Source organism: Lynx rufus, unplaced genomic scaffold (genome assembly GCF_022079265.1).
Source record: "Lynx rufus isolate CCGP_SWC_20201006 ecotype Redwood Valley unplaced genomic scaffold, mLynRuf1.p SCAF_4, whole genome shotgun sequence".
Lineage (NCBI taxonomy): Eukaryota > Metazoa > Chordata > Mammalia > Carnivora > Felidae > Lynx > Lynx rufus.
In genome coordinates this window covers 5,252,834-5,280,294 of record NW_025814856.1, presented here as the reverse complement: position 1 = coordinate 5,280,294, position 27,461 = coordinate 5,252,834, and the positions used below count along the sequence as shown (strand labels likewise).

Sequence of the window (27,461 nt, the reverse complement as noted above, 5' to 3'; positions counted from 1 at the left end):
ATGCAAGCCCTGTTTTCTCCTGGCCCTTTCCTCCAAGCCTGTCATCACAATTGACCACACGTTCAGCCCATAACTTGGGACGGAGACCATAGGAAGTAGAGATGGGCAGGCATGGGGTCCTCAGCAGCATCTTTGGGCTCGCTCCGAAACAGGACTTTCAGTTACCTGAGCCAGTTAGTCATCTGTTCATTTGTTTACACCTGTCTGTGTTGTTGCCTCTTGCTAACAACTGCACACATCCTAACCCATGCACACCCTTACAGCTGAAAAGGACAAAGCCAGTCCTGGGTCCTGAACAGGGAGATCATTTTAAATCCCTGCTTTTAGGAATGGGGTGAGAGGCATGTGTCTTATTCGGCTCAGGCTGCTATTTTAAAAATACCATAGACTGCGTGGCTTATAAGCAACAGGGGTCTGGAAGCCGGGAAGTCCAAGGTCAAGGTGCCTGTAGATTTGGTTCCTGGTGAGGGCTCTCTTCCTCGCTGGAAGATGGCTGCCTTCTCGCTGTACCTCTCATGGAGGAGAGAGGGAGCTCTGGTGTCTCTCCCTCTTCTTTTTTAATTTTTCAAAAATGTTTATTTATTTTTAAGAGAGAGAGGGATACAGAGTGTGAGCAGGGGAAGGGCAGGGAGAGAGGGAGACACAGAATCTGAAGCAGGCTCCAGGCTCTGAGCTGTCAGCACAGAGCCCAACGTGGGGCTCGAACTCATGAACCAGGAGAACGTAAGCTGATTGCCATTTGCAACTACGTGGATGGAACTGGAGGGTATTATGCTAAGCGAAATTAGTCAATCAGAGAAAGACAGACGTCATATGACTTCACTCATATGAGGAATGTCAGATACAAAACAGATGAACATATGGGAAGGGGAGCAAAAATAATATAAAAACAGGGAGGGGGACAAACCATAAGAGACTCTTAAATATGGAGAACAAACAGAGGGTTACTGGAGAACAAACAGAGGGAGCATGGGCTAAACGGGTCAGGGGCATTAAGGAAGCTACTCCTGAAATCATTGTTGCACTATACGCTAACTAACTTGGATGTAAATTTAAAAAAAAAATTAAAAATAAAATAAAATAAAAATAAAAAATAATAAAGTTAAACAGCTACAAAAAAAAGGGGGTCTAGAAATTTCCATCTGATTTTGACAAGAAAGGATGAAGTCAAGAGAAGAGATGTTTCCACATAACAAGCCAGTAGATGATATTCATAGTTGATAACTCGAGAAGAGTCTCATAGGCCTATAACCAAGAAGCAATGGCACTGGCCACAAGATCGCCCAAGTGGCCGTGAAGGTGGACAAGAGAACCACCTCCCAGCTTTTCCACATTTGCCAGGAACCTGTCATTTGGGGGATGCTGAGTGACAGATCCAATCCCCTCATAGATTCAAATGGACAGAACAGAATATTTAGTGAAACATTAACTTCCTTTTCATTGGGGTAAAATACACATAACATAAAATTGACCATTTTTACCACTTTAAAGTGTACAATTCTGGGGCATTGAGCACATTCACAATGTTGCGCAACCATCCCCACTCTCTGGTTCCAGAACTTTTCATCACCCAAAAGAGGAAATCCTGGACCAATTAGCACTTACTCCCCCCTCCCCTCCCCCAGTCCCTGGCAACCAAGAATCTGCTTTCTGCCTTTACGAAGATTTGCCTACTTTGGACATTCCATATATGTGACATTTTGTGTCTGGTTTCTCCCACTGAGCATAATGTTTTCAAAGTTCATCTATGTTGTAGCAGGTGTCAGTACTTAGTTCCTTTTTATGACTGAATAATATCCCATTGTATGAATATACTAGAGTTTGTTTACCCGTTCATCGGTTGATGGGCATTTGGGCTGTTTCCTCCTTTTGCCTATTGTGAATAGTGCTGAACTGTTAGCTTTTACTTGACCTTTCCTTAGTACCCTATATATCTAGTGATAGCAGTTCTGTTTACTGATGCCATAACCTCTGTTGTCCGCATCCCACCCTCCACTGAAGACCACCATCTTGGCTGTGGTTTGGCTGTGGTCAATCTTCAGCCTGGCAAATAAGGTCAACTCAATTGGGAGTCCCCTGTAAGCCTAGAAAAACAATACCAATGCCACTCATGTCTTTTGGTGTTAACAACATTATCCATTAGTATCGGAACAGTTACGAAGAATCTCAAGAGGGTCCCACCATGGGGAGATCTATCTGTTTCCCAAATATTTCTTCCCAAAGCAACAGAAAACAAGAGGGGGAAGCAAGGTATGGTATAGCTTGAACACAAAGAACGCCAGAATGTAAAAGGATCATGAGGAAAAGTGAAGAATCATGGAATTGAAATATGAGGGCCCCACCCTTGTGCTTCATGCTTGAATCAAAGGCAATGGAGGAAAACTACAGTGGATACAAAAAAGGGAAACTAGCAAAACAATCTGAGGTTGATCTAGAACTAGCTCTGGATAGATTAAGCTCACCCTAAGTCTGAAAATACTGCAGTGATGCCTGAGCAGATCAGAGAGAGTGCAAATTCTAGAAAAGGAATGAATACAAGGGACAGTCTTCAATACGCATAGCTTCCGGAGAAAGAAAGGGGAAAAAGGAAGAGAGAGGAGCTGGTTGGCAATCTGGTGGTGAAGAGGAATGGAAGGGGAAAATGTAGAGCCCTTCAAGACAAAAGAAAACTATGAATTGGAGGTCTCTCAACCTATTCCTGCCACCAACAAAGCAGAACAAAAAATACAAAAGTAAGTCCCTTTGCTGTGTTGACAGAAGAGGGCGCCATCAAGCCTCATAGCTCATGGACTGTTCCCAGTAACAAAAACCCGAACAAAAGGAACATAGTTAAGTCCACAGAGAGTAATTGCAAAAATTCAGGAAATGAAAATCCACACAAATCAACAAAGGAAAAACGACTCCCAGAAAGGAGTCAAGATGTAGAAGGAAATTGTAAGTCAGCGCTCCAAACAGAATTCAATACTGTGTAGTCAAACGGGCATTTGCCCATATGAAAAAAAAATCTCCTTACATCAAAAATTCAAAAACTGAAATACTGACACAGACAGGGATAAATGAAGGAAATAAATGGAAGAAAAGGCAAAATTATCTCAGACCTGTAGAATAAATTATAAGGTACTCAAGAGAGAATAGACTCCAATGAAAATTTGATAAAGGGTAGTAGAAAAAAGACAGGAAAACAACAACAAAAAATAATAATGACTTGAGAAAGAAGTCAAACAGGGTCAGGGAGAAATGGATTAAAACGGAAGTCCAGACTGAAAGAATAATGTGTGTATTTTTGGAGTCCCTGGAGAAGAAAGACAAAATAAAACAGAGCTAAATATTTAAACCATACTCAAAATTTTTTTTTTCAGAAATAGAAAATCACCTGAATTTACACATTGAAAAGACTCAGCAGGTACTTAGGAAAATTAACCCAGAATGGCCGACTCTGAAACATATTTTTTTTTAATTTTTTTTTCAACGTTTATTTATTTTTGGGACAGAGAGAGACAGAGCATGAACGGGGGAGGGGCAGAGAGAGAGGGAGACACAGAATCGGAAACAGGCTCCAGGCTCTGAGCCATCAGCCCAGAGCCTGACGCGGGGCTCAAACTCACGGACCTCGAGATCGTGACCTGGCTGAAGTCGGCCGCTTAACCGACTGCGCCACCCAGGCGCCCCTGAAACATATTTTTTAACTATTCAATTTCAAAGATTAAATCTTCAAGTCCTCCAGATCAAACAATTTACCAAGTCAAAAGAATTCTACTGACTTAAGACTTCTCAAAACTAACATTCAAAACAAGACAACAATGAGTGTCATTTAAAAAACACAGCAAAACTGGGCACCTGGGGGGTTCAGGTGGTTAAGCAACCAACTGTTGATTTCAGCTCAGGTCATGATCTCACCATCTGTGAGATCAAGCCCTGCGTCAGGGCCCTTAAGATTCTCTCTCTCCTTCTTTCTCTGCCCCTTCCCCATTTCTCTTTTTTAAAAAACCCAAACTTTAAAAAACAAAACAAAAACTCAATGAACAAAAGCACAAACCTAAGATTTGATACCCAGCCCAGCTGTCCTTCAATTACGCACAAGATGTTAAGGAATTCTGTACCCATTAGTCTTTGCTGAAGAATCCATGAAAGGATATACTTCAACAACAGGATAATTGTTTCTCACAGAGATATGAATTATAAATTCTGAAACTACTTCCTGTGTATTCTAGGATTGAGCAAATGATTAGCAAATATATTGTGAATAATGAGAGCCAGGTCTCTCACTGTTGCTGAAAGATGTTACAAATAAGGACAGGGGAGGGGCGACTGGGTGATTCAGTCGGGTAAGTGTCCGACTTTGGCTCAGGTCATGATCTCAAGGTTCATGGGTTTCAGCCCCACATCAGGCTCTGTGCTGACAGCTCAGAGCCTGCAGCCTGCTTCAGATTCTGTGTCTCCCTCTCGCTCTCTGCCCCTCCCCCACCATGCTCACACACACATGCGCTCTCTCTCTCTCCCAAAAATAAATAAAAACATTTTAAAATTTTTTATTATTATTATTATTTTTTTTTGAATGTTTATTTATTTTTGGGACAGAGAGAGACAGAGCATGAACGGGGGAGGGGCAGAGAGAGAGGGAGACACAGAATCGGAAACAGGCTCCAGGCTCTGAGCCATCAGCCCAGAGCCTGACGCGGGGCTCGAACTCCCGGACCGCGAGATCGTGACCTGGCTGAAGTCGGACGCTTAACCGACTGCGCCACCCAGGCGCCCCAAAACATTTTAAAATTTTACAAAAATTTACAAGTAAGCACAGGGGAAAGGCCAGAATGAACTCTGCAGTGTTGGACAGGAAGTAGAGTATCGGTATGAATTTGTGCTTTTTTTTTTTTAAGTAATCCTACACCCAACAGGGGCTCGAACTCACAACCCCAAGATCAAGAGTCGCATGCTCTACTGAGTCAACCAAGCATCCCTGAACTCATAGTTTTTAATATATGTACACAGACAAGTAGATACAGAAATAAATATAGAAGTGTATGTGTATGTGTTTCAGTTAGTACACATGCATGTATTTCCTAGCTCTGCCTCCTGAGGAGACCTAGAGCACTGGACACCCCAAACCAAAAGCATACCTAAACCATAATGAGATAGCACTTCACATCCACTGAGATAGCTATTATAAAAAATAATAATAGGGGACACCTGGGTGGCTCAATCGGTTGAGCATCCAACTTCAGCTTAGGTCATGATCTCACGGTTTGTGAGTTCGAGCCTCACGTCAGGCTCTGTGCTGACAGTTCAGAGCCTGGAGCCTGCTTTGGATTCTGTGTCTCCCTCTCTCTCTGTCCCTCCCCCACTTATTGTTTCTCTCTCTCTCTCTCTCTCAAAAATAAGTAAACATTAAAAAATTTTAAGAAAAAGAAATAAAGGGCACAGATGCCATTTAAAAAATTAAAAATTAAAAAATAAAGTTAAAAAAATTAAAAATAGGGACGCATGGGTGGCTCAGTTGGTTAAGCGTCTAACTCTTGATCTCACGGTTTGTGAATTCGAGCCCTGTGTCAGGCTCCGCACTGACAGTGTGGGGCCTGCTTGGGATTCTCTCTCTCCCTCTCTCTCTGTCCCTTCCCCCCACCTTCAAAAGAAAATCAAAATAAACTGTAAAAAAAGGAATAATTGACTAGTACTTATCAAAAAGGTTAAGGACACGAAGACAATTAAGACACTGAACGTCTGGAGCTGTAAGAGGTACATTTGTGCTGTTTTAAGCGACAGTTTGTGGTAATTTGTTACAGCATCAATAGGACACTAACACACACATTTAGTAATAAAGTTTTTATGAAGAAAGTCACAAAACTTTACTGAAGGACATTTAAAAGTGCCGTATAAAGACATGATGTGTTGAGGAATGAATGAACACATAGATAGATAGATGATAGATAGATAGATATATACATTGATAGATGATAGATAGATAATAGATGGATAGGTAGATGGATAGATGATAGATGGATAGATAGATAGATAGATAGATAGATGATAGATAGATAGATATATACATTGATAGATGATAGATAGATGGATAGATAGATAGATAGATAGATAGAAAATAGATTGATAATAGATAGATGATAGATACACAGATTGATAGATGATAGATGGATAGATACATTGGTTGATAGGTGATAGATAGATAGATGATAGATAGATAGATAGATAGATAATAGATAGATAAATGATAGATAGATGATAGATAGATAAATAGATAGATAGCCAGACACATAGACACGTACGTACTTATATGTACATATGTATATTCCCAACCCAAATTACAAATTAATCCAAAACTGTATCTGAGAAATAAAATACACAGTAGTAGAGAGAAACCGAGTGAAAGAAAACAATACCCTAGTTTATATCAAATATAATTTAACACTATAGTAAGTGAAACAGTGGCCAAAAAAACAGAAGTTCAATGGAACACATAATGCAGTGTGTGACTTTATTAAGGGGATGTCATGGGGGGTGTTGGAGAGGGGCTGAGACCATCAACAGAAGAAGGGAGACGTCTACAGCCTACAAAGGGACAGATCTTAGAGGAGAAGGGGGTCTCGGAATCTCTCTCAGGATCTTAAAGGCCTCCATGCAGGAGAAGGATGGGAGTCCACCAGCAGGAGAAGCAGAAAGAATGAAGCCCGAGAGAAACGAGCAGCATGCATGCATGAGCTCGTTGCCTGATCTCTGGAGACGGGGTGGGGCACGGGGAGCACTGGCCCTCAGAGGCCCGGGCAGGGGGACGAGGGCTTCTTACAGATCCAGAAGTTTTCTGTACTACATCTGTTGTCATTCCAGCCGTCACTGTACAATTCCACACAGTCCTCATCCCCGTGGTTGTTGGGTTCCCCTTCTTTCCAGAAGCTGTGAACACCATCAAAGCCATCGGCCCCCCTGCTCCACCCAGAGCCCACTCCCCAGCCCACCCTTGGAAGAGCTGGTCCCCGGCCTTTGGTGGCAAAAGCCCCAGTAGCAGTCAGAGAGTGGCGAGGATTCAGAGGCAGCGTTTTCAAAACGAGGGTTCAAACACCACTCCCACTGGAATCAGCGCTTGCAAAGTACAAATGCAGATTCCTGGGCCCACACCTAGATTTAGAGAATCAGACCCCCCCCACCCTGGGATGGAGTCAGGACTCTGCATCTCCACCGAGCAAGCCCATCAGATGATGCTTTCCAATTCCAGAGTCTGAGCATCCGGGTTTGGGTTTCAGTGCCCACCCTTCCCAGGCCATTGTCTCCGGGAGATCACCTGAGTTGGAGGGGAGTGTCGTCCACCCATCTCCAAGAACCCTCATTGTGGTGGTCACTGAGGCCGATCCATGTGCGCTGGCTATTTTTCGTATTCCAAGACTTCAGAAATTTCTGGGGTGGGGGAGGACGGGCAGTGAGACATCACCCTTCCCCATGTCTGCCCACATTCCCATGGTCCCCTGCCCCCCCCCCCCCACCCACGAAAGACCTGTGGTCCAGCCGATAGCCCTCCCTCAGGTTGTATGTGTTCACACGCGCGCGTGTCGTGGCTGTGTTAATGTGCGTACACGTGTGGAAACGTGTTTACTTGAGCCTCGGCTTCATGTCTGGGGAGAGATTCTGCACAGTCTCGAGAGGGCTCTGAGTTCCCTTTCTGTTCACACATGGGTTCCTCTTGGGCATGTTCTTCTCTCACATGACCTTCCCAAGGCCACCTCTTCCAGGAAGCCTTTCCTGCCATCTCCCCGCCCCAGGCCTCCATCTCGGGGAGGGCAGAAGAGGGACAGAAGGCTTTTCGCTGGCCTTCCCGGGGTCCCGCCCCAGTCGGGCGCTCTGCTCAGCTCACCTGCTCCTCAGTGCTGTTGATGACCACCAGCTGGGCCCTCATGTTCTGACACGCGGCGATGGACTCTTTCCAGGTGTTCTGGGTCAGGGAGAAGAAGTAGCAGCTTCCCTGGAAAAGTTCCCATTTCCAGGGGCAGTGGCGGCACAGGCCAGCTGGGGAGGAGAGTGGGGTTGGGACAGACAGGCCCCCAGCAGGTGCATCAGATCTTGGGAACCCAGGGCCGGGCCCCTGTGTTCAGCTGTCGGCTCAGTCCCCAGGAAATCCGTGTGACGGGCCCCAGCCTGAGGAAGCCAGGAGCCATAGAAGGTGGGCTCCAGCCCCACCCGGGATCCCCAAACGCCCTCCCGACCTTGGCGTCTGACGCTTACCCAGGGTGGCATTCATCCAGGTCAGCTGCTGGAGTATCTCCTCCAGGGATGATTGTTTCTGGGCCTGAGAAACATCCCCTGGGAAAAGAGGACTTCAATTATTAAGCACCTAGGGTGTGCTTGGTGTGGAGAGGGCCCCGTGACGACATTATCAGTAGATTTCACAATGGACCCCAAGAGTCCATTGTGCACACAACAAAACTGAGGCTCTGAAAATGACTTGCCTGACATCGTCCCCAGGGTCTCACCCGGGGATCCAGTCTCCTCCCCCACCTCTACCCTCCCTCCTTCACCCCTGGGGGGAGGGGTATGCGGTGGCTCATCCAAAGTCACACAGCCTCTGAGCCCTCTCCTGCCCCAAACCCTTCACCGAGGGGCATCTAGCCCTTCACCGAGGCCGGGGCTCTCCTGATGGTTCCTCTCCCGATGGTCCCCTGTGTCTCTCTGCAGTGATTGTTGGATCCTGGAGACTGCAACAGACCAGAGGATTCCCCTTTATTTATTTTTTATTTGGAAAAAATGTAAATATTTATTTTTGAGAGAGGAAGATAGAGACAGAGTGTGAGCAGGGGAGGGGCAGAGAGAGGGAGACACAGAATCCGAAGCAGGCTCCGGGCTCCGAGCCGTCAGTACAGAGCCCGATGCGGAGCTGGAACCCACCAACCAAGAGATCATGACCCCGGCTGAAGTCAGAGGCTTAACCGACTGAGCCACCCAGGCGCCCCAATTTTTTTTAATGTTTATTTAGTTTTGAGCGCGAGAGAGAAACAGCAAGTGGGGGAGGGATAGAAAGAGAGGGGGGCGGAGGATGCAAAGCAGGCTCTGTGCCGACAGCAGGGAGCCCGATGCGGGCCTCAAACTCATGAACCATGAGATCATGACCTGAGCCGAAGTAGGACGCTCAACCAACTGAACCACCCAGGAGCCCCGAGAATTCTCCTTTCATCAGCACCAGCTTCAGGCCTGACCTGGTGTCAAATCTGGTTTCAAGGTCTCTGGGAGCCTAGGTCCCGTGTGGAGGAAGACGAGCTACATTTCACAGATGAAGAAACAGGCTCAGAGAGGGGTAGTAACCAGCCCCCAGCCACACAGAAGGCGATGCGGAATAGCACCGAGACCTTCCCAGAGGGACAACCTAAAGCGACCCAAGACTCCGAGCCCCCAGCCTCCGACTCACCTTGAACCAGAGTGGTCACCAGGAGCATGAAGAAGCCCAGAGAGACGAGAAGCAGCAGCAGAGGCAGGTGGGCCTGGGTCAGACACCCTGAAGGACCAGCAGACGGGCAGAGCTGAGGTCGGCAGGGACGGACCCTGCCCCACCCCCCCACCCCCCACGCTGGAGCGGGGGCCTCTGGGCTGCCCCTTGCCCAGATGCCTGCTCTGGACACGCCCACCTCGGTACCTGGCAGGCTCCGTGAGCTCCTGAGCAGGCCGGTGTATTTCTTAGCCAGTCTCTGGTCCCCAAACACCTCCACCTCTGAACGGGACAGAACACACTTAGCCGAGCTTTGAAGCCGAGCCTGCCCGAGCCCCGCCGTCAGGACTGCAAGCCGGAGGCCAGACCTGACTCCCCCAGGAGCCTGGAGGGAGCCCGGCCCTCCCTGCCGTCACCCCAGGGTGGGGGCTCAGCCTCACCGGGGTCATCCGGCTCCTTGGGGTCACACATCTCCGCCATCCTCCTCTTCTCTCCGGCTCCCCTCCACGCGGTGGTTTTTATAACCCCACGTGCTGCCCCAGCAGCCCCTCCTCAGGAACATTCCTCCCCGATTCAGGAAGAAGAACACAAAACAGGACACTGCTTCCTCTCGGAAAAGAGGGTGGAGGAATGAAGTGCTGACACAAGTAGGAGAGAAGGCACGGAGGGTGGGGGCAGGAGCCGCACGGTCAACCCCGGGGTCACAAGGCGCTGTTCCAACCCTATCCATCCTGCGAGCGCTGGCCCGGCCTGGTCGGAGTCTCAGTTTCCTCAGGTGGGAAGCGGGACAAGCGCCCTGCCTCGAACTGTTTCTGTGAGGTTTACCACCGGGTGCTAGTGCTGGGTATACACATCGCCTATTCTAATAATAGGTGCTCAGTAGCAATAGCGTTTGGCACGTGCCTCGCAGTTCCCCAGGGTGTGTGTTCCCCCTCGTGGAACAAGCAATAAATCTGGATCTGTTCGACCGCGAGTGAGTTCCTGATGGTCTTTGGCTGGGGGGTGGGGGCGCGCCCGGAGAGACCTCACATTTGCCCTATGAGGAAGACACGGTTTTTCTATTGCTTTACAGAGGAGGAAACTGAGAAACAGAGAGGGAAAGGAACTGCCTGAGGTCACACAGCTTGTAAGTGGCGGTACTCGGAATAGGACCCTGGCAGGTGGGCCTCTGGGTCCCTGCTTAACCACTACTTAACGTTCCCTTGATTAACCAACTATTAAGCAATTACTCTTTTCCTCTTTTTGATTATGAAGCATTTTGCAGAGTCACTCTGAAACGGTGTATGTCAAACTCTCCTTTTGCATATGTATGGACCCCTGGTTTCCAACCTGATTCAATTGGTTATACGTTACTATCTCTCTCTCTTTTTTAAATCTAAAGTGAGTCTCTTGGGGTGCCTGGGTGGCTCAGTTAGTTTTAATTAAGCGTCTGACTTCCCCTCTGGTCATGAACTCACGTTCATGAGTTAGAGCCCCAGGTCAAGCTCGAGGTTGTCAGCAAGAAGCCCGCTTCAGATCCTGTCTCTCTCTCTCTCTCTCTCTCCCCCTCTCCCTCTCCCCCTCTCTCTCTTTCTCTCAAAAATAAACAAACATTAAAAATAAGCAAAGTCTCTTGTAGACAGCATACAATTGGATCATCTTTTTTAGGCCATTCTGTCAATCTCTACATTTTATTTATTTATTTATTTTTAATTTACATCTAAGTTAGTATATAGTGCAATAATGATTTCAGGAGTAGATTCCAGTGACTCATCCCCTATATAAACACTCAATGCTCGTCCAAACAAGTGTCTTCCTTAATGCCCCTTATCCATTTAGCCCATCTTCACTCCCACAACCCCTGCAGCAACCCTCAGTTTGTTCTCTGTATTTAAGGGTCTCTTATGTTTTGTCCTCCTCCTTGTTTTTATATTATTTTGTTTCCCTTCCCTATGTTCATCTGTTTTGTATCTTAAATTCCTCATATGAGTGAAGTCATATGATATTTGTCTCTCTCTAATTTCACTTAGCATAATACCCTCTAGTTCCATCCACATTGTTGCAAATGGCAAGATTTTGTTCTTTTTGATTGCCGAGTAATACTCCATTATTTATACATATACACCACATCTTCTTTATCGACTCGTCCATCAATGGACATTGGGCTCTTTCCATACTTTGGTTATTGTTGATAGTACTGCTATAAATATTCGGGTGCATGGGCCCCTTTGAAACAGCACACCTATATCCCTTGGATAAATACCTAGTAGTGCAATTGCTGGGTTGTAGGGTAGTTCTATTTTTAATTTTTTGTCAATCTCTACATTTTAATTGGAGAGTTTAGTTCATTTATATTTAATGTAATTACTGGTAATGTAGGAGTTATATCTCCCATTTTGCTATTTGTTTTTTATATGTCTTAGGTCTTTCTAGGTTATTAGTTTCATTTACTATATATTTTTGAATTATTTTTTGGTTGCCCTGGGGATTACTATTAACATATTAATTTATCACAATCTAGGTAGGATCAATACCAATTTAGTTAAAATCACTGATTTAGAATCATTGCCTAGTAATTCCAACATCTGTGCTCTCTCAGAAATAGTTTTTAGTCACTTTTTCTGCCCCACCCCCGCCTCCCTGCCCGTGTATGGGTAATATTTCATTGTTTTTTCGTATGTCCCATAATCTTTTTGTTGAAAAATGGACACTTTAAATAATACAGCAGCTATGGAAATCAGAGTTTTCCTCCTCCTAAAGGTTTGCTGTCACTGTTGTTTGTTGTTTTTTGCTTATTTAATGACTTTTCTGAACTAATTCTGTAAAGTCTCTGTCATGTAAGCCCACTAAAATCTCTACTCAGTTAGCTTAGAAGTTAGCTGATGGCTAGACAGAGATTTCCTTGAATGCCTCTAAAAGTCTCCCAGTCTCTGCTGAGGGACTTTGCGTGTTCAGACACACCTTCAACACACAGCCAGAAAGTTTGAAGCTCTGCCTTAGCCTTCACTTCCTGCTTTCCCAGAACCTTAAAGCCAGCCAGAACTGAGAGCTTAGGGCTTTCTCAGATCTTTCCTGGGTGTGCACAAACCCCTGTGCACACAGGTGACCTTTCAGATCCCAAGAATATATCAGAACTTTTCAAAGCCCCAAGGACATCTCTCATTCCTTAACTTTTCCTTTTGAGACTTTTGATTAGGCTGGTATTTGCCTCATTGCCTCAGGCAGCTGTCCTGTTAAAACATTTGAGGAGTGTCCCCTGGAGAGAGGCTTTTAGCACTGGGCAAGTTCAAGCAGGGTCAGTTGAAGACTAGCCTTTCAAGTGTGGGCTTCCAGGGAAATCAGACAGATCAAATGATGACTCCTGCTCGGCAGTGAGGATTTTTAAGAGCTCCAGCTGTGTTCTTCTCCCTCCAGAACCAGCTATCCAGACTGTTACTTTTCAAGGCTACTTCTGAGTTGGAGGGTGGGGAATCGAACCAGAGTAAGTTAAGATTCTCCTGAGCTCACTGTTCTTTACTGAGATTCAGCTCTTTTTCTTGACTACATGCTCCCTGAATTATTGTGAGATTTTGGTTGATTTCCAGAGTTCTAAACATGCTGATTCTGACAAATTTTGCAGTTTATTCCATCGCTTTCCTAGAAGGACAAAACTTACTGTGGCATTTTTGCTGATGTTGCTTCTTCCTCCCATATTTTTGATGCTTAAATTGTCTTTGATTTGGCCAGTGGAAGCCTTTCAAACCGGCTTCTGTGTCCTCTTGACATCTGCTTATCCGTTTTTTTGCCAATCAGTTTTCCTTCCTGTTGGTCTGCAACCTCAGGACTTTCCCTGGGTGAAATCTGAAACTAGTCCCCATACATATAGGGCAGGAAGAAAGAAGAAGGCCACTCCAGATCGGTAGGTGGCAGTTTTAATAAGCAAAGGAATGACATTCGAGGCTTGTCTTGGGTGTCTGCAAGACGAGTAGATCTCCACACCTGCCCACCAGAATCTTAAAAGTTTATGTAGAGACCTTAATGGGACCCATTCGGGGCTCCTGGGTGGCTCAGTCGGTTGAGCGTCCGACTTCGGCTCAGGTCATGATCTCGCAGTCTGTGAGTTCGAGCCCCACGTCGGGCTCTGTGCTGACAGCTCAGAGCCCGGAGCCTGCTTCGGATTCTGTGTCTCCCTCCCTCTCTGTCCTTCCCCTGCTCATGCTCTGTCTCTCTCTCTCTGTCAAAAATAAATAAACATTAAAAAAATTTTTTTTGTAGGGACCCATTCATATATACCATCCAGATGGTATATCTCAGCACGACATCGCTATCTCAAGGCTATGTCCTTGGGGCAGCCTCTGGGAATAGAAAAGGCAAGTGGAACCCACATTCCAAGGATTGAGGAATGGGAGAGGAGCCTCTGAGTGCCCAGGTCCGGCTCACAGGTCAACCGGCGGTCCTCCTGATGACCTACTCCAACACTTCCTTTCTATTCTAACTAGATGTTCCAGGCTTTCCCTGTCCCAACTCTGGAGTCAGCCATTTCCCAAAGAGGCTGGGTTGCTTTTAAGCGGAGAATGGCGTTTCAGAAACCAGGACCTGGGTGTTAAGTGTGCTCATTTCTTTGAAGTATCACTGGCCCCAAGACCTCTCAGTAGACAAATGGGAACACACATGCGTGCACTTCTCTAAATATTTTGAAAGCCATGATTTTATACCAACACCTCCAATTAAGTACAATAGGGTTCATTCTAGTTTTCTTTCTGTTCAACTTGGCAGCACCCTGATATCGGGTGCTGATATCTGATATCGGGAAACCTGATTCCCATTATCCTGAATGAATGAATGCCCCGCTATATAATCAGTCTCCCTTTCTGACACCATTCCTCTACCTGTATGGATGTCTTCCTTACTTTGCTTGGACATTGACTCCTCCCACCAGGCAGACTGACCACGGTGTTGCCCTTACCCCGCCTGGGTTCTGACCCCCCCATACCAGTACAACCCTCCATGTGGATGTCCCCCTCACCAGGTTTGGACTCCAACACTCTAGTGGCCGCCACTTGAAACATTAACTCTCGTCTTCCAGTAACTGGCTGATTTCCTCTGTCCCTGAAACACATCCTTATCTCTGCAAGCCTTCCCATACCCAGAACTGGCGTCCGCCTGCCCCTGGGTATAGAAGATGTCACTGCTCTTGACTCACCTACAAAGGGCTCATTTTATCTCTGAAAACCAGCTCATCAAAACTCCCTTTCATCCACCACTCTGAACTAGCTCCATTGGAAAGAATGGGTTTTTCTAGTTGTCGCCATGACAGTGAGGGTCTTTTGGGTTGTTCTACATTTGAAAAATTTTGTAAACATTTTTATTATTTTAGTGTTTTTATTTATTTTTGGGAGAGAGAGAGAGAGAGCACAAGTGGGGGGTGGGCAGAGAGAGAGGGAGACACAGAATCCGAAGCAGGCTCCGGGCTCCGAGCTGTCAGCACAGAGCCCCACGCGGGGCTCGAACTCCCGAACCGCGAGATCATGACCTGAGCCGAAGTCGGACGCTCCACTGACGGAGCCACCCAGGCGGCCCCGGTCCTTCTGCACTGTAACCAGAAGTGAAAATCCTACCAGCATTCCTTGAACACTTAGTGCTAAATGCTTTTTTGGACGTGATCTCAGTCAATTCCCATTACGCAGCCACTGTTGTTCCCACTTTACCTGGGAGTAAAAAGAGGACTGTGTCACCTGCCCATGAATGCTGGAACTGCGGGACAGACCTCCTCTTCATTCGGCTCTGTGCCCCAAACTCCGGCCAGCTGAAAAAAGCGGGAGGGGGGATTTGATAGCGCCCTCAGACTCAGGAAGTCTGAGGGAAGGAGGAAGGCAGGGGGAGGGGAGGCGGCAGATTCAGGCTCCAAACTTGTGTATCTGTCAACTACCTGTCTCCCCCAGAACGGAACTTTCTAGACCAAGGGGGCACCTCGTAAATACTTGCTGGCTTTGCAAGGCATACGGTCTCTGCCACAACCGCTCAGCTCTGCTGCTATGACGTGGAGGCCCCGCTGACAATATGTCAGCGAATGGAGAGGGGGGCTGTCTTTCGCCAAAGGATTTATAACAACAGCAGGGGGCTGGCTGTTCAGGGGGAGGAGACTGAGTCTGTTTTCTTCACTGCTCTGTCCCCAGGGTCAAGAACTCTCATTCCATCCGTGGCTGTTAAAGGTCTGCCTAAATGAATTATTATCGCTTGTACATTTCACACGTGGGGACGGCCGGAGGCTCAGAGAGTGGAGGAGACCTGCCCGTGACTGCACAGCAGGAGAGGCAGGGCTGGGGTCCAAGTCTGCCTCGGTTAGCATCCTCTTGGTGCCCAGCTGGACTTTCAGAGGAGTCGCTGACTTCCCATCTGCAGACACACGAGCGGAGCCGTGACATCAACCCCTCGTCCGAACGCCAGACAAGATACTCTCTCTTGGGCGGGCCAAGTCCTACCACCTTTGTGATTAACCCTTCCGTCTGCGGCTGAACACCTCGTGATGGATCCCAGACTAGCCATCCAGTTTTCCCTCCTGGGACTTGGAGTCCTGCTGAAAGACTTTCAGTTCCCCTGGGAAGTCACATTCTGCCTCACTTCCTGATCTTTGCGTGTGCCAGTCGCCCCGACGACACTCCTCCTCCCACCTCCCCATTCCGTCTCTGCGCAAGCAGTTCGCCCTTCAGAGCGTAGCCTTTCCCCCAAAGCACAACCGCCTTCTTTCTGGAAGTTCTGCGTGTGCTCCAGCGTCACCAAACTGTGTTCTAAGTCTCAGCTGACACCAACTGGACGTCCCACAAATTTCACTCCGTGATGACATTATCAACCTGGAGGTAGCATCGGATCTGATTAAAAAAAAAAAAAATTCAACTGAAGACCTTATTGCCTTTATCCAATTATTCATGAATTGAGCAGCATCTAATATGGGGGATAGAAAGGAGTTTTGAGGAGCTTAAAGGGCAAGAGACTTTATAGGCAGAAGAGGGCAAGAACAAGGAAATTGTGCCAGGCCAAAAAGCAGGTTGACTAGGGGCAGCTGGGTGGCTCAGTCGGTTAAGCATCCGACTCTTGATTTCAGCTCAGGGCATGATCTCACAGCTCATGGGTTCGAGCCCCGCATTGGGTGCTGGGTACTGACAGTGCAGAGGCCGCTTGAGCTTCTCTCTCCCTCCCCCTCTGCCCCTCCCTCACACTCTCTCTCTCTCTCAAAATAAATAAATCCACTTAAAAAAAAAAAAAAGCAGGTTGGTTGCTGCAAGTTTCCTTGCCGCGTAGGGGACGGCAGGGGTCCATGAGGCAGGTCACCTAGCTAGTGCTGATCAGGTGATTCCGGACTGGCTGGTTAAGATGCCACTTCTGAGATGGGGCGCCTGGGTGGCTCAGTTGGTTGGGCGTCTGACTTCCGCTCAGGTCATGGTCTCACGGGTCGTAAGTTTGAGTACCGCTTCGGACTCACTGCTGTCAGTGTGCAGCTTTCTTGGGCTTCTCGCTCTCAATCTCTCTCTCTCTCTCTCTCTCTCTCTCTGCCCCTCCCCTGGTGGATCTCTCTCTCTCTCTCAAAAATAAAATTAACATTAAAAAACTTTCCACTTCTGAGGGCGCAAAACAGTGATTAAGTTAAGCTTCCGTCCCATGCTGTGGGGCTTGGCGTGTGTGGGGCCTGTTGCCTTGTTTTTAACAGATCCCACGGGTTAAGGGCTCAGTGCCACCGGACTGTCCCCAACTTCAGACACCAATTGTAAGCCCAGGCCACCCATACCTCTGAGCCAGTGGCTATAAATCAGGGGTTCCTATGACCCCCTCCTCAGGACTCTTCAAATAACTTGCCAGAACGACTCATAAAACTTAGGGGGAAACTTACATATACTTCCTGGTTTATTATAAAGCATGTCATAAAGGACACAGATGAGCAGGCAAATGAAGGGGTGCCCAGAATGAGTCCAGAGGGTCCCCGTGGAACTGAGCTGCACAGCCTCCCACATGCGGACACCTCACTAACCAGGAAGCTAACCAAGTCTTGTTGTTCAAGGATTGTTGTAGAGCTCAACCTCCAGCCCCTAGAAGCTCCAACCTTCAAATCCCTTGACCTTCATGGGGACCAGGCCCATCCAGGCCCTCTGCTGAGTCATCTCGTTAACATAAACTCAGGTATGATGCAAAGGGGCGCCTTATAAATAACACATGATCCTTTTATCACTCAGAGAATTACAAAGGTCTTAGGAGTTTTCTGCCAGGAGCCAAACACAAAGACTAACTATATTTCTTCTTCTATCGGAGAAGCCATCTTAGATGCCCACCAGGCCGGGGCAGGTGCGTCCTCCAGGCTCTTCCTGGATCTGTCTTTCAGATCTGCCTCCCCCCTGCAGACCGAGTTCCCTGTAGAGAAGCTGGCTCAGAAGAGGTGTTCCGTAAATGTCAAACGGAATGAGCAAACGTTGGCTCTCTCCCCTGCCCAGTTCACCTTCAACACCTCACGTGGCTGCTCAGTCCTACATCCCCACCCACATTCTCACCGCTCTTCCACTAACGAATCTCATCACCTTTCAATTCCACCTCTTCCAGGAAGTCTTCCTTCCTTACCTACTTGCAGCCCATTCCCAAACTAACTGGGCTGCACGGACTCTGACACACCCTGTAAGCTTTGACTTGATACAAAATCTTCCCCCGAAGATCTACCCCAGGTCAGAGCCCGCTTAACCTCTCATGGCTCAGACAAGTGACACCTGTGCTTTTAGAGATGTCATTCTCTCCTTCTTTGAAATGTTGGCCAGGCTGGGGCTGGCCTCTCAGGAACTTGCCAGCAGCAGAATTCCGTGAACCTCAGCTAACAGCCACAGACCAGAAGGAGACCACCGAGGGCTGTGGTCAGGAATCAAGAAATGGGCAGCCCGCTGGGTGTCTCACCAGGCTGGACAGTGCCACCCAGCGCCCAAGGCGGCTTCAGCGCTGGTTTACAGAAGGCATGCCACACGTTCCTGCCTCTTTGCCTTCGCACTGGCTGGGACCCCTGCTTCCTCCGCGTCTCCTATGTTTGCAAGTTCTTGAGAGTGACGTCACAGTCCTCTGGGTCTGCTCATTTTCCATGAGCGTTAGTCCTTCCTGGGCACTGCTGCCCGTGACAGCACCAGGAAGAAGGGCGTGGCCCCACCGCAGAGCTCTGCCCTGCAGTGAAGCCAACGCCTGGGTCCACTCTTGCTTCTGTCCTGAAAACTCCGTTCCTGGGGATGCGGATGATCTGTGCCTCACGTCTTGGAACAGAGAGACTTCCAGGAACATAGGCCTGGCTTCTCTCATCACCTTTAGTCCTCTAGGTGTCACCAAACTTCTTGGAAAAGGGTTTTCTTCACTGCTGCCTCCCCCCTCCCCACTCCGTGAACACGACCAATGACAGTATCTACTTTTGCCTTGGGAAAACCAACAGACCCATTGTTGTCGTGGTCCCACCCCCTAAGAAGAGCTTCTTCCTTCCTGCTTGAAACTCCACTCTCCCAGGACTTCCCTCCCGGTCACGTCCTCTCTGGGGTCTCCTCAATCTCCCCAGCCCCTCCTCCATCCCCTTCACAGGCTCGTCTTCTTCTGCCTGACCTTGAAATGCGCCTGGCATTCATAAGTCTTTGCTCTCCAAATCCCCTTCTGCTGTTGGGAGGTTGAGGACAAAAGGCAGCCGGAAACTGGTCCGGTTTCCAGAAACTCCAGTTTCTCTAGACTGAAGTCAGCCTGGGTCTACAGGGACAGCAAAGTCAGAGGGAGGCACCAAGGCCATTACTGAAGGAGAAACTCTCCAAGATCCAACAGGTTGAGAATGAAAGTACAAACTGGTCATAGGAATCAAATGGTCGAGCTAGGGTATAGGGAGACCAAGATGAGGCTATAGAACCACCTTGGCCCAGTGCTGTTTCACATATGAAATCTTCAATTACCTTCCTTTCCAATGTTTCCTGTGATGTTTAGTCTGTTCAGGTTTCCCCACTTCTTGGGTCCTTTGTTTTGTTTTTAAGTTTATTGATTTATTTTGAGAGAGAGAGAGAGAGAGAGAGAGAGAGAGAGCAGGAGGGGCAAAAAGAGAGGGAGAGAGAGAGAGAGTCCCAAGCAGGCTCTGTCAGTGCAGAGCCCAAGGCAGGTCTCGGACTCACGAACCACGAGATCATGACCTGAACTGAAACCAAGAGCCAGATGTTCACCTGACTGGGCCACCCAGGCACCCCATTCTTGTATCCTTTGGATAGCTTGTATCACTCTGTGATTTATTTCTGAATTGTTCATTTATTTATCCCAACTCCCCTCACATTGTCCATTACTGTAAAAGAGATTGCTACAAACCAAATGGATTAAAACAACACACATTTATCATCCCAGGTTTTTGTGGGTCGGGAATCTAGACATGACTTTGTGGATCCTTTGCCTGGGGTGTTTCATGAGGCTGAGATCAAGGGAATGGCCAAGATTAGGATCTGATCAGAAGGCTCACCTGGGGAAAGATTTATTTCCAAGCTCACATGGTTTTTGGTTGCATTCAGTTCTTGTTGCGCTAAGGGCCTCAGCTCCTAGCTGACTGTTGGCCAAAGGATGCCTTCAGGTTTTTTTTTTTTTTTTTTTTGCCACATGAATTGTTCCAACGTGGCAACTTGCTTCATGAAAGCCAACAAGGGAGAAAATGTGCCAGAGGGATAGAAGTCAGAATCTTTTGTAACCTAGTCACAAAAATGACATTTCTTTCAATGATGAGGTATTATATCAGTTAGAAGCAAATCACTCCTTGGAAGAAGATTACACAAGGCCATGAATACCAGGAGGTGGAGACCTCTGGGAACAATTTTAGAAATTGCTTACCATACCCCACCAGAATACAAATTCTATTACAGAAGCAGCACTTTTTTCATGTTAACTATCACTTCTCCAGTATTTTGAAGGGTGGATGGCCTGTTGTAGATGCTCCTTTAATATTTGTAAAACGAAATACTGAGTGGAGTAAGCTGTATGGATCAAGAATAGAATAGTTAGGGATTGTTCAATTCAACGTGTCTTTTATTATGTTCAGGGGTTCTGTTCAAAGGATATTGAAATGAATCAAAGAACAGTGGGATGGATGGAGCTTTTATAGCAGTTAAACCAGGGGTGGCAGACTGTAGGGTGAACACAGACAGGGAGGAGCCACTGGCCTACAGAAGCCATGGGTCTGCTCACCTGCATCACCTTGTAGGGCTCCAGGAAGTGATCAGCTGATATTAGGCTTGATGAGTGTGCTTTACCTGCCAAGATGTGTCAGTTAGCTATTGCTGCCTAACAAACCACCCCCCAAATCAATAGTTCAAAATAAAAACTATTTGTTTCACATTGTGTGGTTCAGAAATTTGGGTCGGGCTCAGATGGAAAGTTCTGCTGAGCATAGCAGGGCTCATTCACACATCTGTAGGTTAGCTAAGTTTGTTTACTTAGCCAGTGAAGTTTTTTTTAACTTTTATTTATTTTTGAGAGACAGAGAGAGATAGAGCATGAATGGGGAAGGAGCAGACAGAGAGGGAGACACAGAACTTGAAGCAGGCTCCAGGCTCTGAGCTGTCAGCACAGAACCCACAAACTGTGAGATCATGACCTGAGCAGAAGTCAGACGCTCAACTGACTGAGCCACCCAGGTGCCCCGCCGGTGAAGTTTTAAAACATAACTGAAAATACTTTAACCAAGAAAATACTTAGACAATCAAGAGAAGAGGTCACCTTGAATCTGAGTGTGGTTGGACTTCTTCAACCAATAGGTGTATCAAAAGCAATACTATGACTTCCAATGCTATATCATTAAAAGCCATGCAAGCTTCTCCCTTGTTTGCTGGAAGATTCACTTTCAGAGGCTTGGGGCATCATGTAATAAGTCCAATTACCCCAAGGCTGCCATGCTATAGATGTCATGTGGGGAGACCGCATGGAGGTTCCTGAAACTACAGAGAGAGTAGTACAATGAGACCCCAACCATTTGAGCAGTCCCAGCCAGGAACCAGACATGTGAATAAAGATGACCCCCAAATAATTTCAGCCCCAAACCACTCAGGAACGCCAGCGCTTTGAGTCTTCCCAGCTTAAGCCCTAGATGCCATGGAGCCAAATAAACCATCCCCCGTCCCCCACCCCCCACGGAATTCTGTCCACAGAATCCACAAACATATTTAAAAGAAAAATGGCTACTGTTTTCTTCTGAGTTCGGGGGTGGTTTGTTACACAGCCATAAAATATTGGAATAGATGGCCTCATTCATAGCTGGAGGTTGATTGGCTGGTGATTGAGGCCATAGAAGTGATGGAGTCATATATCTTTCACTACCCAGGCTAGCTTGGGCTAAATCAGAGTAGGCAGCCTTCATCCATCCCCAATAGAAACAGCAAAAAACAAGTATAAATTGTCATCACCAAATTTTCAGAACTCTGGAAAACAGTCAAAGATTTAGAGCAACCAAGTAAATCCTGAATTAATAATAATAATAAAAAGGGCAACTCCAAAATGGTAAAAGGCTTTGTGGCATTTTTATTTGCCCTTGTCCCACCCTCTCCCTGGTATGGCATTGTCTTAAAAAGGGAAGCCCATGTTCCCAGTGTGAGACCCTTGTCCCTGGTTCTGGAGGGAACAGAGGAGGCTTTATTCAAAAATTATAATGAGTGCCTGTTCTAACCTGTCTGGAAACTACCTGAAAGACTGACACAAAGTACACATCTCTGTTTTACTTACTTGGCATTCAAGTAAACTTGGCTTAACAACCTGTAGACATCTGAGGCAAAGATTATGGTCAAACCATACACTACATTGCCTGGGGCTCAGGATCAAAAGCTGGGGAGAGTGTTTTTGGAAAACTGGGATATTCAGAAACACCTGTGTATCAACTGGGATGTGGAAAGTCTGGTGCATGCCCAAGGCAAAATACATGCTCAGAAAAGACCTGAGAAGACCCCAAGGTTTACTTCAGGCTGATTCTAGGCTCAGTGCAAGCCTGGCTAAGTGTTGAAGGAGTGCTCTGGCACAGAAGCCATTTGTGAAGACAGAAAGGTGGGGTTTTTGTTTTATTTGCTTGCTTTTTTAGCTCCTGGCGTTTAAAACAAATCTCTGCAAAAACACCAGCTGAACCACAAGCTAAGCAACAGAGACTTCAGTGACCATGCACATGAAGGAATATGGTATTTGCAAGAATTGTCAGAGGAAGTCACTTACTTAAAAAATGCATTACTGGAGCTCTCACCAATCAAAACACAAAAACAATAACATCCAACATCAAATTCTGGAGCCAAGGGAGAATCTGATATCCAAAGTTACCACATTATAAACATACAAATGTCCAGTTTTCGACAAAAAAAAAATCAAAGGCATACAAAGAAACATAAAAGTATGGCCCATTCAAAGGAAAAAAACAAATTGACAGAAACCGTCCCTGAAGAAGTCCAAACGCTGGACTTACTAGAAAAAGATTTCTAAACAACCGTCTTCACTGGTCTCAACAAGCGAAAAGAAAATATGGACAAAGATTTAAAAGAAATGGGGAAAACAATGTATGAATAGAATGAGCATGTCAATAAAGAGATAGGAATTATAAAAAAGGAACCAAACAAAAATCATAGAATTGAAAAGTTCAAGACTGAAAATTAAAGATCACTAGTAGTGTTCAACAGTATATTTAAGCAGGCAGAAGAAAGAATCAGAAAAGTTGAAGATAGCACAATTGAGATTATCAAACCTGAGGAGCAGAAGGAAAAAAGAATGAAGAAAAATAAACAGAGTCTAAGGGACCTTTGGGATACAATCAAATGGACCAATACACACATTATGGGATTCCCAGGAGGAGAAGAGAGAGAGAGGTAGAAATGCCATTTGAAAACAAAAACAAAAAGAAAGCAACGACAAAAAACAAACAAAAATACACAATGATTGAAACTCCCCAAATTTGGTAAAAAACATGGATCTACAAATCCATGAACTTCAACGAGCTCTAAATAAGATTAAACTCAAAGAGACTGAGACCATCGTAATCAAACTGTCAGAAGACAAAGTGAAAATCTTGAGAGCAGCAAGAGAAGTGATTCATCATCTCCAAGGGATCCTCAATACTAAGAGCTGACTTCTCACCAGAAGTCATGGCAATCAGAAGAGACTGTGGTGACATATTTAAAGTGCTGAAAGGAAAAAAAAAAAAACTATCCACCAAGAATTCTATATCTGGCGAAACTATCCTTCAAAGATAAAGAAGAAATCAAAATATTCTCAAACAAAAGCTGAGAGAGTTCATGACCACTAGACTTGCCCTGCAAGAAATGCTAAAGGAAGTCCCTAGGGACTGAATCTACCACTACCTTGATCTAATTACCTTGATCTAATTTCCAGCCTCCAGAACAAAAGAGATAAATTTCTGTTGTTTATAAGCCACCCATTCTATGGTATTTTGTTATGAAAGCCCAAAGGGACTACAACAATTCTCAACGGTGAGAGACCAAAAACTTTCCCCCTAAGATCAAGAAAAGGAGGGGCACCTGGGTGGCTCCATCGGTTAAGCACCCGACTTCAGCTCAGGACATGATCTCACACTCCGTGAGTTCGATCCCCACATCAGGCTCTGTGCTGACAGCTCAGAGCCTGGAGCCTGCTTTGGATTCTGTGTCTCCCTCTCTCTCTGCCTCCCCCAGCTCACGCTCTGTCTCTGTGTCTCTCAAAAATAAACATTAAAGAAATTGTTTTAAATAAAAGAGTAAAATACCTGAGAATAAATTTAACCATGGAGGTGGAAAGTTGTACATTGAAAAACTACAAAATATTGCTGAAAGAAGTTAAAGAATACATAATAGGTGGAAAGATACCCTGTGTTCAAGGATAGGCAAACTTAATATTCTTTTCTTTTAATGTTTATTTATTTTTGAGAGAGACAGAGACAGAATGTGACTGGGTTAGGGGCAGAGAGAAAGGGAGGCACAGAACCCGAAGTAGGCTCCAGGCTTCGAGCTGTTAGCACAAAGCCCTACACGGGGCTTGAACACACGATCTGTGAGATCATGACATGAGCCAAAGTTGGATGCTCAACCGACTGAGCCCCCCAGGCACCCCAGAAAACTTAATATTCTTAAGATATCAATACTACCTGGGCTCAGTTGGTTAAGTGTCCAACTCTTGATCTCGGCTCAGGTCATGATCTCACGGTTGTGATCACACTGAGCGTGGTGGAGCCTGCTTAAGATCTCTCTCTCCATCCGCCTCTCTCCTTTCCGGCTTGTGCATTCTCTCTCTCTCTCTTAAAAAAAAAAAGTCATTCTTTCCCAAAGCTATCAACAGATTAAAAAACACCAAACTTCCAACAAGTCCTTTTAGCAGACTAGAGATGCCAATTCTCAAATTCATATGAAATTGCAAGGGGCCCCGGAAAGCCAAAACAATCTTTAAAAAAAGAGACACAAAGTTAGAAGACTCACATTTTCAGATTTCAAAACTTAATACAAAGCTACAGTAAGCAAAACACTGTGTCCTGACGTAGGGATAGACATATAATCAATGGAATTGAAATAAAAGCCCAGAGACAAACCCATACATCTATGTTCGGTTGAGTTTTTGCAATGGTACCAAGTCCATTCAATGGGGAAAAATAGTGTCCTCAGTAACTGGTGTGGGACAACTGGACCTCCAAATGCACAAGAATGAAATTGGGCCCCTACTTCACACCAGATATAAAAATTAACTGCAAATTGATCAACAACCTAAATATAAGAACAAAAACCAAACAACTTGTAGAAGAAAATGTAAGGTTAAATCTTTATGATGCTGGATTTGGCAATGGATTCTAAGATATGATCTCAGAAGCACAGACAACAAAAAAGAAACAGATTAATTGGACTTCATCAAAAATTAAGATCCTTGTGCATCAAAGGACGTTCTCAAGAAGGTAAAAAGACAACTGACTGAATGGGAGAAAATATTTGTAAATGATATATCTAATAGGGGCTTAATATCCAGAATATATAAAGAGCTTCTGCAGCTCAACAACAACAAAAAGACACACAACTTAGTTTAAAAAATGGGGAAAAGACTTGAACAACATATCTGCCAAGATGCTGTACGAATGACCAATAAGCACATGAAAAGATGCTCTCTCCCTGTTAGTCACTAGGTAAACACAAATTAAAACCACAATGAGATGACATTTCACACCTACTAAAACAGCTATAAATTTTTTTCAATGAAAAAAAAAAACAAGTACTGGCCAGGATGTGTGGAAATAGGAACCTTTGTGCATTGCTGGAGGGAATGTAAAATGATGCAGCCACTGTGGAAAACACCCTTTGGTAGTTCCTCAAAGAGCCAAACACAGAATTACCATATGATCCAGCAATTCCACTCCTAGGTAGATAGCAAAAGAATTGAAAGCAGGAACTCAAGGAGATATTGGCATATCCATGTTCGAGGCAACATTATTCACAAAAGCCAAAAAATATGGGAATGCAAGCTGGTGCAGCCACTCTGGAAAACAGTATGGAGGTTCCTCAAAAAACTAAAAATAGAACTACCCTACGACCCAGCAATTGCACTACGAGGCATTTATCTACAGGATACAGGTGTCCTGTTTCGAAGGGACACTTGCACCCCCATGTTTATAGCAGCCCTATCGGCAATAGCCAAAGAATGGAAAGAGCCCAAATGTCCATCAATGGATGAATGGATAAAGAAGATGTGGTATATATACACAATGGAGTATTACTCGGCAATCAAAAAGAATGCAATCTTTCCATTTGCAAGTACGGGGATGGAACTGGAGGGGATTATGCGAAGTGAAATTAGTCAGTCAGAGAAAGACAAAAATCCTATGACTTCACTCATATGAGGACTTTAAGAGACAAAACAGATGGACATAAGGGAAGGGAAACAAAAATAATCTAAAAACAGAGAGGGGGACAAAACAGAAGAGACTCATAAATATGGAGAACAAACCGAGGGTTCCAGGAGGGGCTGCGGGAGGGGGGATGGGCTAAATGGGTCAGGGGCACTAAGGAATCTACTCCTGAAATCACTGTTGCACTATATGCTAACTAATTTGGATGTAAATTTTTAAAAATAAAAAAATTAAAAGCCAAAAGATGGAAACAACCCAAGTGTCCATCAACAGGGGAGTGAATAAATAGCACGCCGTGCACACACACAATGGAATATTACTCAGCCATAAAAAAAAGGAATGGCGTTCTGACACATTCTACAACATGGATGAATCTTGAAAACATTATGCTAAGTGAAAGAAGTCAGGCACAAAAGGACAAATATTGGGTAATTCCACTTATATGAGGTAACTAGGAGAGCCAAATTCATAGAGACAGAAAGTAGAATCGAGGTAACCAGGGGGCTAGGGACGGGGGGGATGGGGAGTTAGTGTTTAATGGGGACAGAGTTTCTATTTGGGGTTGATGAAAACATTTTGGAATGATTTGCAATGATTGCACAACATTGTGAATGTACTTGATGCATCGAACTGTAGTCTTAAAAAGGGCAAGTGTCGGGGCGCCTGGGTGGCGCAGTCGGTTAAGCGGCCGACTTCAGCCAGGTCACGATCTCGCGGTCCGTGAGTTCGAGCCCCGCGTCGGGCTCTGGGCTGATGGCTCAGAGCCTGGAGCCTGTTTCCGATTCTGTGTCTCCCTCTCTCTCTGCCCCTCCCCCGTTCATGCTCTGTCTCTCTCTGTCCCAAAAATAAACGTTGGAAAAAAAATTAAAAAAAAAAAAAAAGGGCAAGTGTTGGGGTATCTGGGTGGCTCAGTCGGCTGAGCGTCTGACTTCGGCTCAGGTCATGATCTCTGTTTGTGAGTTCAAGCCCAGCGTCGGGCTCTGTGCTGACAGCTCGAAGCCTGGAGCCTGCTTTGGATTCTGTCTCCTTCTCTCTCTGCCCCTCCCCCATTGTGCTCTCTCTGTCTCTCAAAAATAAATAAATGAAAAAAATTAAAATTACAATTAAAAAAAGGGCATGTCGATATATATATATATATATATATATATATATATATATAATCACAATTAACATTTTTCAAAAAAGAAAAAGAAGTCACAACGCCTGTTAAAGTCTAGG

General features: G+C 45.8%; 1 protein-coding gene across 1 annotated transcript; it reads right to left on the bottom strand.

Annotated features, from left to right (window-relative positions):
- Positions 1 to 6,481: 6,481 nt before the first annotated feature.
- CD209 (CD209 molecule) lies at positions 6,482 to 9,951 on the bottom strand. The gene is made up of 8 exons (XM_047096808.1): positions 9,859 to 9,951; positions 9,626 to 9,700; positions 9,401 to 9,487; positions 8,616 to 8,693; positions 8,224 to 8,301; positions 7,856 to 8,007; positions 7,289 to 7,401; positions 6,482 to 6,903 (listed from the first exon to the last, which is right to left on the bottom strand). The coding sequence occupies exons 1-8, from the start codon at positions 9,896 to 9,898 to the stop codon at positions 6,762 to 6,764; spliced, it is 765 nt and encodes a 254-aa protein (XP_046952764.1). The 5' UTR covers positions 9,899 to 9,951; the 3' UTR covers positions 6,482 to 6,761.
- Between the last annotated feature and the right edge of the window lie 17,510 nt (positions 9,952 to 27,461).